Here is a 16,329-nt window from a genome sequence, read left to right as displayed (position 1 = left end):
AAGTTTTCACATATAGTATTCAGTGTACTCAGTATGAATATTCATAACCATAACCATTACTAATAATAATAAATCATGAACTAAACAAATAAACCAAAGTGTTTTAAATATAATAATAACATTTTCTTTTACCTGTTTCATTTTTGACTAATAAATAACCACATCAGTTTTGATATTTTGATTATATTAAAACTATCTAATCTATTTTTAAAGGCATTTCCTGTTTTGTTATTTTTCAGAGTATGGATTTGTATTTAAGTTAGTAAATGTGACTTTTTGCATGAAAGCACATTAAAAAGTATTTTGCAAATACACGTTATTATATATATTTTAGCATTTTAACAACATATTTTATCAGTCAATGCTGTTTGCTGTTGCAGAGTCCAGCCTTGTGCCTGTGGTGTTTGCTACACTGGCTGTTTTCTTTGTGATGGCTGTCGTTGGTTTGGCTGTTAAGATTGTGCCGCTTTTTTCAGGTACATACAACAAGTGATTTATTAAGAGTTATTACATGTGATACAATGACTTTTAACACTCAAAATGCAACTTTTTATATTATCTTTCAGCAGTGGACAAAGAACAGCATACTCCCAGGAACAAGGTGACGCTTTAAAAAAAAAAATGCAAATTACATTTACTAAAAAAGCTTAGAATAGATCACTTGTGATTATGATGCTGTGTAATAAATAATAATAATCACTTCAAAGTCTTCAAATATCCCAGGGAAGCTACTAAGGTCAGTGCAGAGCAGCATTGACGATGTTGGAGAAGGTGATCCAAACAGCATATTGAGTGTGAATGGGCTGGAAATTATTATCATGGCTCTTTGTACCATGCTGCAGCACTATGGTGCTTGGAAACTTTTTGCTTGAAATCTCTTACATGTTTTATTTTGTTCAGTTTTAGTTATATAGCAGCAAATCAAAACAATGGTCACCTCAAATTAGGTTGCAAATTAGGTGCAACTTTTTCACTAAATGAAAAAGTTGCACATTTGAGATACATTTATTTCACATGTGCAGCTTATTGCATTGCTCCTTGTTGACCACGAAAGGACGCTCTGTTGTAAAGTTACAGCAGCATGAATTGTATATATCATATAGTCATAAATTCACTTAATGAAGTGTTTGAATCCAGTGGCTGGGCTCTTTCTATGTATGAAAGGAAAGCCTAGCCAGATCTTGTCCAGTGATAACTGGGATAGATTCCAGGTGCTCTACAACCCTGAATAGGATAAGGGCTGGAAAAGAATTGAAGAAAAGATCTCTTATCTTATTTTTATGTTAAATTTCTTCTGTTCTGAAGATATCTACCAACCACTAAGAAGCAGGTAGCCCTGGGTCCATTTTGTGAAGAAAATATTGTACCTCAAACACCAAATTTAGTGTGAGTGGACACAAAGTCTGAATTAGAAACCTGGAGTTATTGTAAAGGAAAGTTGATAGTCCCAATCCCTATTATCTCTATCTGAAGGTTTCAAATGAATGTAATGAATGAATGCCACACTTATTTGGTAGTGTATCACTCAGAGGTACATTTAAAACAAAAATCATTTGGCTCTCTTTCTGTCTTTTTTGGAGTCTAGCCTAGAATAATCTAGCATATGCTAAGACTGTCACAGTCAAGGATAGTGAAAGTACTGAGTCTGTGGTTGTTTTGCTATGTGACTGTAAATTTTTCACCTACAGAATGTGGACTCTGTTGACCTGAACTCTGCAGTGTTGAGACTCCACCCACAAACACCTAGAAGCAGAAGGCCTGCAAAAGAGACACGAGTGGAAACTCATGTTGTTTATGCTGCCAGTGCATAGAGCTGATTCTCTGTGTTCATGATGAGAAAGCATGCTTAGTGGTTAAGTTTTTTTTTTAACCCTGTACTAAACATTTATGTGTCTTTTTTTTCTGCCTTAATTTGTCTTCATCTCAATAAAATGAGGGTACACAAAGTTACTCATAGGGGGAGTCAGGCGGTCTTTGGGTGGAGGCATGAGTGAGATACTGATCACTTCACAGGAAGAGACTTCACACTGTGGTCTGAGCACAGCTGAACTCACAAGGCCTCTACAGCTGGTGAAATTTGACTTTCTGCTTTTTACTAGTTCGCATCGGCCTTTGTACGTGTAGACAGTTAAGGAAAAAGACTTTTCACTCATCACAAATATCAAATAACTGTTGATTTCAACACCAAGAATAATGCTATATTAAAAAGAACGCTGTTGTTTCATTCTTGATGTAAATGATAAAACAATAAATTCTGTGGCAACATCAGTGTTTTTGCTAGAATTATTTTGTGTGGGTATATCCCGTCATATGTTTTTAGATGTGTTCTCTAACTAGATATGTTGAAATTGTTTTGGTTTTTTTTTGTATACTGACAAAAGGGGCAAATAAAGACACAGCCAGTGTTTATATGGGCAGCTTTCTTCCCTGACCATGGTCTATGTGCAAAGCTTGGCAAGTTTTATGCACCTCCCCCTGTCTTTTTCCACTGCAGTGGCTCTGTGTATAAGCCAAATAAAAAGCCACAGAAGGACTAGCCTTTAAAACCACAAACAACACATCCTGTACTATTTGCACACAATTGTTTTTTTCTACATTTTTTAACAGCCTGTTTTTTAACTGGTAGGTTCCTTTGTCAAAAACTACAAAGTACCAAAGTAGCAGAAAGGCAACTCAATTTACCACTCGTGTTGTCTGAATGCATGTTGTAAAACTAACTATCCTACTATATAGCAATGTGTCATTTGTGAATGATCAGCTCTAAGAGCCCATCTGGATAATCACGTGCAAAGACATACTAGCATCGTATCATAAAGTGGAAGAAGGAAGTGGGGCAGATGCTGGAGTGGAGCTCATTTCCCTTTCATATTAGATATTCTGTTAGATCTGAAGAGTCAGCATGTCTACCCCTTACATGTATGGGTGCCCAAATCTTGGACTGATGATGGTGAAATCGATCATTATTTGCTGGTTGTTCACCATAACTCCAGTTGCAAGACTCTCTTTGGGTTCAAAACACAGATGACTGGCAAAGGAGTGAACTCTTGGTTGTTGGTCATACTGGGCTGACAGATACTTGGTTCTTTGCAAGCTTTTGCTGTTGCCTCGATGGCAGTGGCTGCCCAATTGTGGAGTCTGCAGATCATTATTGAGTACTGATTGTTGCCACACATACTCTTGAACTTGTTCTGTTGGGTTGATTTGCTGCATGTTGCCCAGCTGGGGCTGTTTTGGATGTTCACTTTCTTGTGCAGAAATTTCCCAAGCTTGAGCCTCAGCTAATGCAGCTGCAGCTGCTTTCTGTGATTTGAGTATGTGTAGATTTGCATCCAGATCTGTTTTCCTTTTAAGCTGTTCATCCTGTTTCAGGATGTTATCTTTCTGCTTGTGTAGCAGATTTCAAATGGTAGACTGCCTTGTGATGAAAAACAGGGACTGGTTGTAAAATATGGCTTATTTTACAAAAGACAAAATGCAGCAGTAAAATCAGTGGACACACACAGCAGCAGGCGCCTCTTCATCCCACTGTGGGCCACCGTATATAAAAACATACAAATATCAAACAATGGTGTGGTTTCTCTCAACAGCAAAATCAAAATCAAATGTAATAGTGGGTTAAGTTGAGACAAATATGAAGCAAAGGATACTCAAAAATAAACTACTGATAATCACTTTTAATATTTAAACCCCCATTAAAACACATAAATGGGTGGTATAATAGATATAAGGCTGTTGGTTACTATTTTCGTCGTTCAAAGAAATCAAAAGCACTTTGGGGATATTTAGCCCTCAGAACTAATGCTTAATAAAACAAAATACACCAAATTTAAACTTATAATTTAGTACAGGGAGAAGTCCATATGACTCCGGCTGGGAGCCCCCACAAATGCAACATCATTAATGCCCTACTACAACAGTGGCATGTGGAACCTTAGTATTACAAACAAATTACATTTAAATAATACACACACACATATCTATCTATCTATCTATCTATCTATCTATCTATCTATCTATCTATATATATATATATATATATATATATATATATATATATATATATATATATATGCAGTTTTAAGAAAGTTCACTGTGACCTTGTCAGTATGTTATTGCTCAGCTACAAAGGAGAGCTCGAGACGTGCACCTTCTGTTTGTGCCCGTACTCTGTCGGCAGCAGTAGATGAAGACGTAAGCTAGGTGGACCAAAAGGAATTGGACACTCTTGGTCTCGTTTCCAGCATTTTGTCCATCCTTTCTTTTACAGAAATATGACTGATGTGGATGCAGGAGTGGCAGGACAGGAAGAATAAAAGCTAGATCAAGTGATGCGTTAGGTAATGATTTATTTACAGCTACCTTGAGGGCTAGTAGTATTTGGCTTTTAAGCTTCATGGTAAATTAGTACTTGGTTCAACAGATCTCTGACTCTGAGTCTTCACACAGTGCTGAAATGAAACCTGGAGTTCTTACTTTCTTCACTAAATGTTATTTTATTCAACATTAAGCTTTCCTGGCTTTATGGGCTTCTTAGCTTTAGGGATTCTTTATAATAATTTGTACAGAGCAACAAATCCCTCTTCTTTTTTTTAGCAAAAAATGAATGAAATAATGCTATTTTCCTTCAGTTTCTCTTCTTCAGTCATACCATCCTTAACACTGGCACCCTTCAGGGCTGTGGTCTCAGTCGACTCTTATATTCAGTTTTCACACATGACTACAATCCCATTCATAGCACAAATTTCATATATAAGTTTGCAGATAACATATCCATGGCACAGATGATAATCAACAACAATTCAGCAACATACAGAGAGAAGGTCCAGGCCCACACATAATCTGGTGGAGAATACCTAACAGTGGCTTAGCTTCCTTCACCTGCACATATCACAGGGGCCTGGCTGGTTACAGGGTTGTCAAGGGTGCAGATCTGGGTCTTCAGTTAACTGAGTGTGATCTCCAAAGGTACAACCAAGCTAAATTTATTATAGGTATCTTTATTAATAGAGGCCAAGGAGTAAATAAACATTGTTACTAAATTGTTATGTAAAGGTTTGTAACTAAATGCGCTATACAGATTAGAAAAAACACCACTAGCAAAGGAAGTGATGTGACAACGCTGTGATCCAATAGCACGTCACCACCAAGAGGAAGTGGCTTGACGATTTTTAAGCCAAGGTACTGCAATGTGTTAACAGGTCACTGACAGGATGAAAAACTAGAAACACCTCGCCCTCTAAAAGCCTTTGTAATAGCTGTGTGGTTTACTAAATGTCCGAGTAGCAACTGGATTAAGCACACAATGGGGAGCTTCACCGTTATAACAGCGTTGTTTTTCTGTATTCACTGTAAGTACTGGCATCTAATGATTCTCAGTCCAAGATTTGGATCCTACCAGAATTTAAATATTTTTGGAACCCTGTGAAAATGATTACAGTTAATTTAATACTAATTTGTCTGTGGTGTTTGTTTCAGGCTGGATCTCTGTCTCAGGTTCTGGGTTTCAGACTGTGGAGGTCCAGCCCGGTGAAGAAGTGACACTGCAGTGCACCAACATCTCCAAGCATCAAACACAGGCAGACTGGTTTAAAGTGGTCAACCAAACTAAGCCCACTTGTGTCTCTTCTATGTTTGAATCTCGTGGCTCAGCATCGTTCTGCGATGGATTTCAAAATGGAAAATTTATTATGAGTTCCAACATCACCTTTGTCTTTCTTCAAATCAAGCAAGTGAATTTATCTGATGTTGGGCTGTATTTCTGTGGATTTTACACAAATAAACACACAGTTATTTCGGATGCAGTAGAGTTAAGAATTCAAGGTAAGCTTGTGGGGTAAAGGCTTATTTCTTGCACATGATTTATCATCAAATTGTTATGTATAAAGTTATACCATGCCTACAGGAAATGGTGAACCCAATGATGAAGTGAAACTCAGTAGTCAAGGTATGGTTAATTTTATCTCTCTAAAATGTTTTTCTTTTGTCACTTTACTCTAGTAAACTGTGACCTGTTTTGTAGCATAATTTTCATTCCTAAAGTAATACAAGTGGATTAATATGCCTTTGCACTTTATTTCCTCAAATTTCAAAGAAGTAAAAATTAGAAACACATTCATAGTAACACATACATGGATGAGTAAAAAAAGGATCTAGTAAAATGTATTTATATATCACCTTTGAAAATAAAACATAAAATATTTAATGAATATTGAACAAGACAACTGAAACAAGAAAACTGATGTAGGAGCCACTTTTGTGTTGTTACCTTATATGCGCTGCTAGGTGTTAATGTGTTTTACAGTATGGTGTGTTTATGGGAATATATTTAAGGTACACATACGTAATTGGCGCCAGGTGTTATTGGTCGGAAGAAGAACCAGTTTGTGACTGTCGTTCTGTTGTGATAAATGTTTTTGGATAAAGAGAACTGTGTTCAAAAACAAATGCAACTGATGGAATACCATACAGATGTTAAATGGACAAGATAAGTATGGCTGGAGTTATTGGACTTGGTTACAAGTTTCATTCATAACAGTGGCATTGCGTCAACCCCACCAATGAACACCACCGTGGCTTCAACTGTGGTCTTAGCCTCTATAACAGAGAATAAAATAGTATAACAGATATAAGATAAGATAAGATAAGATAGAACTTTATTAATCCCTCGGGTGGGTTCCTCTGGGAAATTCGATTTCCAAAAAAGCACAGCACCGACAGAAGTTACAGTTACAGAATATTATATATATATATACACACACACACACACATATATATAAATACAGAGACAATATAAATAAAATATACGAAGGGGATAAATAGAATAAATAGGAATTAAAAATAAATAAATAAAAATAAAAATAAAAATACAAGTGAATTGCACATTTCAAGTATTGAGGTCTATTGCACTGTTGACTATTTACAAAAGTATTGCACAAAAGGTATTGCACAGTGAGGTGAAGAGGCACTACAGCTTAGTTGTTCCCCCCTCCTTTGTCCTCCTGTTTCCCCTCCCTCTCCCCTCCAGAGAGGAGTTAAACAGTTTGATGGCGTGTGGGACAAAGGAGTTTTTAAGTCTGTTAGTTCTTGTCTTTGGGAGAAGCAACCTGTCACTGAACAGACTCTTCTGGTTGTTAATGGCCGTGTGCAGAGGATGCCTGGCATTGTCCATAATGTCCATCAGTTTCTTTAATGTCCTTTTCTCTGCCACTGTCACCAGAGTGTCCAGCTTCATGCCGACCACAGAGCTAGCCCTCCTGATCAGTTTCTCCAGCCTGGATGAGTCCTTCTTTGCTGTGCTGCTCCCCCAGCACACAACAGCATAGAAAAGTACTCCAGCAACCACCGACTGGTAAAACATCCTCAGGAGCTTCCTGCAGATGTTAAAAGACCTCAGCCTCCTGAGGAAGTACAGTCGGCTTTGTGCTTTTTTATACAGGTGCTCTGTGTTGCATGACCAGTCCAGTTTATTGTCCACCCACAGCCCGAGGTACTTGTACTTGTTGACCACCTCCACCTCCTCCCCCTCTATCTGAACCGGCAGTGGACCTGCTCTAGACCTCCCGAAGTCCACAACCAGTTCCTTAGTCTTTGAGGTGTTGAGTTGCAGGTGGTTTGTGTGACTCCATGCGACAAAGTTCCTCACCAGACTTCTGTACTCCTCTTCCTGATCATCCCAGATACACCCCATGATGGCTGTGTCGTCTGCAAACTTCTGAATGTGGCATAATTCAGAGTTGTAGCAGAAGTCAGAGGTGTACAGGGTGAAGAGAAGAGGGGACAGCACAGTTCCCTGTGGTGCTCCTGTGCTGCTGACCACTGTGTCAGACGTGATGTCCTTCAGCCTGGCGTACTGTGGTCTGTCGGTGAGGTAGTCGGAGATCCAAGCGACCAGGCAGGGGTCCACCTCCATCCTGTTCAGTTTTTCCTGAAGCATACAGGGCCGGATGGTATTAAAGGCACTGGAAAAGTCAAGAAACAGGATCCTGACCGTGCCTTTTCCCCCATCCAGGTGTGAATGGGCTCTGTGTAGGAGGTACAGGATGGCATCCTCCACTCCGACACCCGCCTTGTATGCAAACTGTAGTGGGTCCTGGGCATGTTGTACCTGTGGTCGGAGGAGGTTGAGGAAGAGCCGCTCTAGAGTCTTCATAAGATGTGACGTCAGTGCCACCGGTCGGAAGTCATTCAGCTCATTGGGCCGGTTCTTTTTGGGGACCGGGACGATGCAGGATGTCTTCCATAGGGCGGGCACTGTCCCCAGTCGCAGACTGAGGTTGAAGACTCATTGTAGCGGCTCCCCAAGTTCAGCAGCACACGCCTTTAGCATCCTAGGACACACCTTGTCTGGGCCTGCTGCCTTTCTGGGGCGAAGCTTCCTCAGTTGTCTCCTGACCTGATCCACTGTGACACTGGGAGATGTTTGGGAGGAGGGGAGGGGGGGAGATGTCTTGCTGCTGAGAGAGGGATTGGAGGAGGGGGGTGTCATGGTGTCAGGAAGGGGGGCAAGCGAGGGAGGTAGGAGAGTGGGGATTGGACTCTGTAGTGAAGGTGAGGGTGAGGGTGGGGGGGTTGTGGGCTGGTCAAACCTGTTGAAGAAGTTGTTGAGTTCGTTTGCCTTCTCCACAGTCCCCCCCACTGTGCTTTTCTTGGTGTTGTGGCCTGTGATGGTTTTCACACCATTCCAGACCTCCCTCATATTGTTCCTCTCCAACTTCTCTTCCACCTTCCTCCTGTAGGTGTCCTTTGCTTCCCTCAGGCAGCGTTTCACCTCCCGCTGTGCTGCTTTCATCTCCTCCTTCACTCCTTCACTATATGTCATGTAATGACAAGTATTTAGAAAATGCACAGATGACTCTGTGAGCTGGGCAGCACAGTGGCACGGTGGTTAGCACTGTTGCCGCAGAGCAAGAAGGTCCTGAGTTCTATTCAGGACGTATCTATTGGGGCGATCGTGGCTCAAGAGTTGGGAGTTCGCCTTGTAATCGGAAGGTTGCCGGTTCGAGCCCCGGCTCGGACAGTCTCGGTCGTTGTGTCCTTGGGCAAGACACTTCACCCGTTGCCTACTGGTGGTGGTCAGAGGGCCCGGTGGCGCCAGTGTCCGGCAGCCTCGCCTCTGTCAGTGCGCCCCAGGGTGGCTGTGGCTACAATGTACCTTGCCATCACCAGTGTGTGAATGTGTGTGTGAATGGGTGGATGACTGGATATGTAAAGCGCTTTGGGGTCCTTAGGGACTAGTAAAGCGCTATATAAATACAGGCCATATTCCTCCATCAGGCCGGGGTCTTTCTTGGCCCTGCGACAGACTGACGACCTGTCCAGGGTGTACCCCGCCTCTCACCATATAACAGCTGGGATAGGCTCCAGTGCCCCCCGCGACCCTAAAAAGGATAAGCGGAAGCGAATGAATGGACTCTGTGAGCTGTATGTCAGACAGGTCCAGAGTCCTGGGCAAAAGATCTGTTAAGAGCGAGTACGCTTAAAATAAGTTTTAAGCATACAGAACTGGGGTGATGTAATTCCATGTCTTTCAGTGTATTTATTTATAATCTTCTTTCCATATAAGTAAATATTATTATGGATCTGATGGCCTGTCTCGATGTAGCTTAAAGCTAATTAAGTTACTCTTATAATCAGGCTCGGTTAGTCAAGATCTTATATCTGTTATTGCCTGTGTAGTGACTTTCTTTAATTAATTAATCCCATGTCAATATTATTTCAAGGAGACCGATACATTAAACAGTAGTTCACTAGATTTAGTTCAGCACTATTTAAGTTTTGTTACTTATTAAGTTATATTTTATTATCAACAGTTATTGTACAGGTCAGCGTATCTAAAATCTTATATTAGACTATCAAATTTGGATGCCTTGAAAAGCGCTATATAAATCCAATCCATTATTATTATTATTATTATTATATGATTTTAACATAAAGAGTGTAACAGTGTAACAGTGTAACTCAATGTGTTGTATATTTGCCATTTAAAGATAAAGTAAGCATCTGTTTTTTATGTTTTAAAACACAGCAATAATCTAGCAAATAAACCCACATATTTTGTTTTAAATACATTTGCTGTGTAAAAATATTTAACATCAATTTAGGTTACTTCATTTTTAATTTTTGATTGACCAAGTGTATTACATCTTTTTTTTAACTATCAAATCCAAATGTATGAAACTTTTATGTGCAACTGAAATACATAATCGTAACTACTCAAATCAATTACATTTTTCAAATCAATTTTATTTATATAGCCAAATCACAACAACAGTCACCTCAAGGCGCTTTATATTGTAAGGTAGACCCTATAATAAAACATACAGAGAAAATCCCAACAATCAAATGACTCCCTATGAGCAAGCACTTTGGCAACAGTAGGAAGGAAAAACTCCCTTTTAACAGGAAGAAACCTCCTGCAGAACCAGGCTCAGGGAGGGGCGGGGCCATCTGCTGCGATCGGTTGGGGATGAGAGAAGGAAGACAGTACAGAGGACATGCTGTGGAAGAGAGATAGAGATTAATATCAAGCATGATTCAATGCAGAGAGGTCTATCCGGTCTTTAAGTGATGACGTGATGAATCCTGCTTCCGGGCCCAAACGACTCCACGTTTAATAAGGCTTTTGTGTTCTTTGCATGTTTTAATGCTTTATTTGTTGTTCTACTTAATCTCAACAAGCCCCTGAAAGCAGTCAGTGATCACTGGCAGGCCCTCTCGTTTTTTATTATCGCTAATCATTTTAAAGCTCATTTTTTAAAACCTTACAATATAACTACAGCTTAGCCCATGCAGCAGTGTATTGATAACTAAGCTCATATTGTTCATGGATTATCTCAGTTGTTCTTCCAATTGAAGTTCAGTCCGTTTACAGCATCCTGACATGCGATTACATTTGTCCTGAACCTTTGGGAATCCTCACCTTAACTTTTATTGAGTGGAAAAAAGTTAGCGTTCATCCTCCAGCTTCACTGTTTATATTATGCTAACATAGCTGTGTCGCTAGCAATCACGTAGATGCAAAGTAGCAAGCTAACTTCCTGCTAACTTCTAACTCTGCTAAATTTCTTAAACTCCGTTTTCGTGGATGCCTAGATGTTAAACTTAGAGCAGCAATGGTGATCATTTTATTACAGATGAAAGGATTTAGACAGTTTTTAACTCTCAGTGATGCCACAGTTAGGGACCTGCAGCAGAGTTTGAGCCCAGGCACGGCTAATGTCATCGGACTTAAAGACCGGATTGACACACAGTGAGTGAGAAAGTTGACTGAAAAGGAAAATCTCAATGCATCATGGGAATCCCCCAGCAGCCTATGCCTATTGCAGCATAACTAAAGGAGGATTCAGGGTCACCTGGTCCAGCCCTAAGTATATGCTTTAGCAAAAAGGAAAGAATGCGCTATTAGGGTGATGTGGTACATAAGGTCATTAAGATATTTATGAGTATGTTATTATGTGAGGAGCAGGATTTTGAATTCAATTCTGGATTTACCAGTGAGCAATGAAGGGAGGCCAATACAGGAGAAATCTGCTCTCTCTTTCTAGTCCCTGTCAGTACTCTTACTGCAACATTTTGGATTAATTGAAGGCTTTACAGCAAGTTTTTAGAACATCCTGATAATAATCAATTACAGTAGTCCAGCCTAGAAATAACAAATCTATGAACTAGTTTTTCCGCATCACTCTGAGACAGAATATTTCTAATTTTAGAGATGTTGTGCAAATGGAGAAGGCAGTCCTACATATTTGTTTAATATGTGCATTGAAGGACATGTCCTGGTCAAAAATTACTCCAAGTTTCCTCACAGTGTTACTGGAGGCCAAGGTAATGCCATCCAGAGTAAGAATCTGGTTAGATACCATATTTCTAAGATTTTCAAGGCCGAGTAAAATAACCTCAGTTTTATCTGAATTAAAGAACGTGTTATCTAGCTTCATAGATAGATAGAGTTGGGTGCCATCTGCATAGCAGTGAAAATATTTGCTATGTTTTCTAATGATAATGCCTAGGGAAAGCATGTATAATGTAAGCAGAATTGGTCCTAGCACCGAACCCTGTGGAACACCATAATTGACCTTAGTGTGTGAAGAGGACTCTCCATTTACATGTACAAATTGAAGTCTATTAGATAGATATGATACAAACCACTGCAGCGCAGTACCTGTAATACCTACATCATGTTCTAATCGCTCTAATAGGATATTATGGTCAACAGTATCGAACGCTGCACTGAGGTCTAGCAGAACAAGCACAGAGATGAGTCCACTGTCAGAGGCCATAAGAAGATCATTTGTAACCTTCACTAAAGCTGTTTCTGTGCTGTGATGAGCTCTGAAACCTGACTGAAACTCTTCAAATAAACCATTCCTCTGCAGATGATCTGTTAGCTGTTTGACAACTACTCTTTCAAGGATTTTTGATATGAAAGGAAGGTTCTTCTTTCTTCTTCTTTGAGCAGTTTTGTAGGAATGCGGTCTAAAAGAAGTTAACTCAGAAAGATCAATTGGAGAAAAAGAGTCTAACTTAACATCAATGGTACTAAGAGTAGCTGTAGATAATGTTACATCTGTGAGATGATTATGGGTAATTTTTTCTCTAATGATTAAAATTTTATTTGTGAAGAAGTTCATGAAGTCATTACTAGTTAACGTTAAAGGGATGGTTGGCTCAAAAGAGCTCTGACTTTTTGTCAGCCTGGCTACAGTGCTGAAGAGAAACCTGGGGTTGTTCTTATTTTCTTCAATCAGTGACGAATAGTAACATGTTCTGGCTTTGCGGGGGGCTTTCTTATAAAGCAGCAAACTATTTCTCCAGGCTAAATGATGATCCTCTAAATGTGTGACACGCCATTTCCTCTCCAGCTTACCAGTCATCTGCTTTAGGGTACGTGTTTGAGAATTACACCACGGAGTCAGGTACTTCTGATTTGAGGCCTTAGTTTTCACAGGAGCTACAGTATCCAGAGTTGTACGTAGTAGGGAGGTAACATTATTAACAAGATAATCGACCTCGTTTGGAGCAGGGTTTTAATAGTTTTGCAATTTTCATTAGTTTTTATTTTTATTTAGTTTTGACTTCAGATTTTCAATTTTATATCAGTTTTAATTAGTTTTTACCAATTGTTTGCTAGTTTAGTTTTTATTTTTTTGAAAATCCTTATTTTCAGTTTAGTTTTAAATAGTTTCAGTTATAGTTTTAGTTGTGTTTGCAATAATTATGTGTAACAAAATCCCAGTTTCATCATATCAGTCATGCTCTTCTGCTTATCCTTGGGTATGTTGCTATTCCAGCTACCATACCCTGCACCCTGGACAGGTCGCCTGTTTGTCGCAGGGCTAACACGCAGAGACAGACAACTCACATTTCCACCTATGGGTTCTTTAATTAAATAAATAAATAAGGCAGATGAACAACCATTGATACCAGGCAACTATAAAATGTATATCTTGGCCCCAATGAGACTATTAACTCTTGCAGCACCGGGTGTTCGTAATTTTGGTTTAAGTGAATTGATAAACTTTTTGAAGGCAATTGACTCCCACAGTTGTGTAGATATCCCAGTCCTGTTGTCTCGGGATGCATCACGCTGCCTTGCCTGGGGTTAGCTTCTGTTTTCTGGGGATGAGGGTTGAGTGTGCTCCCTTCTCAAGGTAGGCTAGGTTAGCCTTCTTGTGTGAGCTTTTCAAGTGCACTTTAAGGTTTGTGGGATTTTTTTCCCTTTAGAAATGTCCCTCATAATTTGTCTCTTTCCACTACAAGACACTTATCCAAAACACAGTCATATTCAAAGTAATCCCAAACTGGACTCTGGCGCTTTCTCCCGACTTTTCCTGACATGATTCTGCGCGTGGACGCAGCAACACAGACGACTCGACTAACGTACTGGCCACCTGCTGCCATAATGAGACACAGCAAGAAAAAAATCTGGAAACTAAACTTCATTTTCACCCTTGACTATTGTATGACACGCACATCTACGAAAGCTAAACACATTTTTGCTATAAATTCAGTTAATTTTAGTTAGTTTTGTGAACACTCATTACAGTTTTAGTTAGTTTTCCTTTTTTTGTTTTTATTTTTATTTCCGTTAACGAAAATGTTTTTTCACTTCTAGTTTTCGTTATTTCGTTAGTTTTCGTTAACGATAATAACCTTTGTTTTGGAGTAGCGTTCAGGTAGCTGCTCTGCTCTGTGTTGGTACAGGGCATTGAGGATGATAACAGTGGGTGGATTATATTTTTAAACTGAGTTAAGATGTCTTTGCTTTCAGAAAGACATCTACTTTGATAAAGTCTACTCTCCACTGCTGTGTAATCCATTATTGTAAATGTAAATGTTATCAGGAAATGATCAGACAGGAGAGGGTTTTCAGGAAACACCACTTTGGACACCACTTAGACTGCCAGCAATTTAAGGAGAACATGCGGCTAAATATGTCACTCCTGGTCTGATTGGTCTTGTATTTGCATTTGATAAACATCCACTTAAACAGTTTGGCGTGCTAGGGTAACTTTCTAACACCATTTAAATACCTTTTCAATCTTTACTGCAGAAGAGTGTAATGGAAATACAAAAGCTGGCACTGTGATGTTTATCAGCATGGCTGTTTTCTTCATGATAACTTCTGCTGCTTTGGCTATAAAAGTCAGGCAGCTTCATGCAGGTACAGAAACAAGTGATTTATTAAACATCCTCATATATCTGTAACAATCATGTACAAACTTCTAACTTTTTACTTTGTGTTTTAGCCTCAAAGAACGAGCTGCATCTTGAAAGAACCAAGATGGAGCACATTTTTTGTTACTCAAAAGCTGTGTTACAGGTAAATTATAACTGTGATAGCCTTTATGATAGAAAAAAGGAGTAATTTCAAAAAAAAAGAAATATATATATATATATATAAAGTATGATTTTGCAACATTAACCGTGTATTGCCAGCAAAGCTGTCTTATCCTATTTGATGTTAGATTTCTTCTACTCTTTTTAGAGCTTCATCAGATTTTTCTCTGATATCTCTGATTTAAGTAGATGACACTCAAGGAAAGCAATTTTGTACTTGTTCAGCAGTATCACTCAGATGTGCACTCAGTCATGGCTTTTTAAAAGTCCAAAATTATCTGTTTACAAGGCACCAGACTGTCAGGAATAAGATGGGTGCAATGACAGTCTCTTTTTTTGCTTTTGTTTTTGTATGTGACTCTAAACTGTTCATTTGCAGGATGAGGGCTCTCTTCACCTGGACTCTGCAGCATTGTGGCTTCTTGCCAAAACAAGAAGCAGAAGGCCTGCAATAGAGAGAAAAGTGGAAACTCACGTTGTTTATTATGTTGGCAGATAAAGTGCGTTCTCTGTGTGTACAATGATGTTTTTGTTATGATTATTATTTTGTCCTGATATGTCAGCTCTCTCCTGAAAAGAAAAAGACAAAGGTATTGTGATTTGTCACACACAACTGAAACAAGGTCTCTACAGATATAAATGACGAAACAATGGCATCCTGAATGTTTCATTTAAAGCAGGGGTCTCAAACTCGTGACCCGGGGGCCACTTCCATGTCACCCCTACCTTGACGTGAAGAAATCTAATGCAATTTGGTCCTTGAACTTACTTTTTTTTTTTTGGATTTGTTTGTTTTTGAGTGCAATGTTAAGTTAAGGTCTTAAAAAAGTAAAAACATCATTGACTATGAAGTCAATATGAGCCAAGAGAACAAACATGTTGAGTGATTGGCTGTGTTAGTTTAGTGAGAGTTATTTGTAAAGAAAATAATTTTCACTTATTCTGTTGTAGTCTTTGTAGTTTACATGTATGATGGGTCTGTCTAGCACAACCCCACCGCTGGAACGAGAAAATTTTACTACACAGCAAAGCAAGACACAAGTAGGCAAAGTTCATTGTGTTACTCATGCATGAAGGAGAGAACCGGACGAGCGCTGTTCCTTCGCTTGACCTTAGTTGCTCTCGTCTGCTCCCTCCTAACACTGCTCTTTATTGAGGTTACATGAATATGCATAGGTTTATTAACATATGACGTCTTACATAGGTATACATGTGAATAAAGAGTATCAGTCTGTGCATTGTGTAGGTAAGTGTGTGTGTGTGTGTGTGTGTGTGTGTGTGTGTGTGTGTGTGTGTGTGTGTGTGAGTGCGTGCGTGCGTGCGTGTGTGTGTTCAACAATATGAACCTGACAATGTAGTTTTTGACTAGAAAGAAATAGGATAAGATGGACAAGGGACCCAAAAATGAACAAAGTGGTAAATAGACTGATTCTCATATAGCACTTTTTTCTACTCTGCCAGAGTACTCAAAGTGCTGTATCCAACATGCTT

The 16,329-nt window shown here is 39.3% G+C and overlaps 1 protein-coding gene across 1 annotated transcript; it reads left to right on the top strand.

Annotated features, from left to right (window-relative positions):
• The first annotated feature begins 5,200 nt into the window (after positions 1-5,200).
• Positions 5,201-16,116, top strand: LOC309702971 (uncharacterized protein). Its single transcript, XM_082527665.1, has 6 exons — positions 5,201-5,348; positions 5,476-5,820; positions 5,903-5,944; positions 14,552-14,662; positions 14,748-14,821; positions 15,218-16,116. Exons 1-6 carry the CDS (start codon positions 5,303-5,305, stop codon positions 15,335-15,337), a joined length of 738 nt encoding a protein of 245 aa, XP_082383791.1. The 5' UTR covers positions 5,201-5,302; the 3' UTR covers positions 15,338-16,116.
• The last annotated feature ends 213 nt before the right edge of the window (positions 16,117-16,329 follow it).

This window comes from Aulonocara stuartgranti (assembly GCF_965226115.1).
Source record: "Aulonocara stuartgranti genome assembly, chromosome: 3".
Classification (NCBI taxonomy): domain Eukaryota; kingdom Metazoa; phylum Chordata; class Actinopteri; order Cichliformes; family Cichlidae; genus Aulonocara; species Aulonocara stuartgranti.
Note: the sequence above shows the minus strand (reverse complement) of the source record. Positions and strands in the feature narration are given on the sequence as shown.

Bases quoted from the DNA above. Each gene is read 5' to 3' on its own strand.
- LOC309702971 (XM_082527665.1), top strand. From the start codon at position 5,303: ATGGGGAGCTTCACCGTTATAACAGCGTTGTTTTTCTGTATTCACT. The intron at 5,821-5,902 runs GTAAGCTTGTGG...CCATGCCTACAG, and splicing joins AGTAGAGTTAAGAATTCAAG to GAAATGGTGAACCCAATGAT. The intron at 5,945-14,551 runs GTATGGTTAATT...TCTTTACTGCAG, and splicing joins AGTGAAACTCAGTAGTCAAG to AAGAGTGTAATGGAAATACA.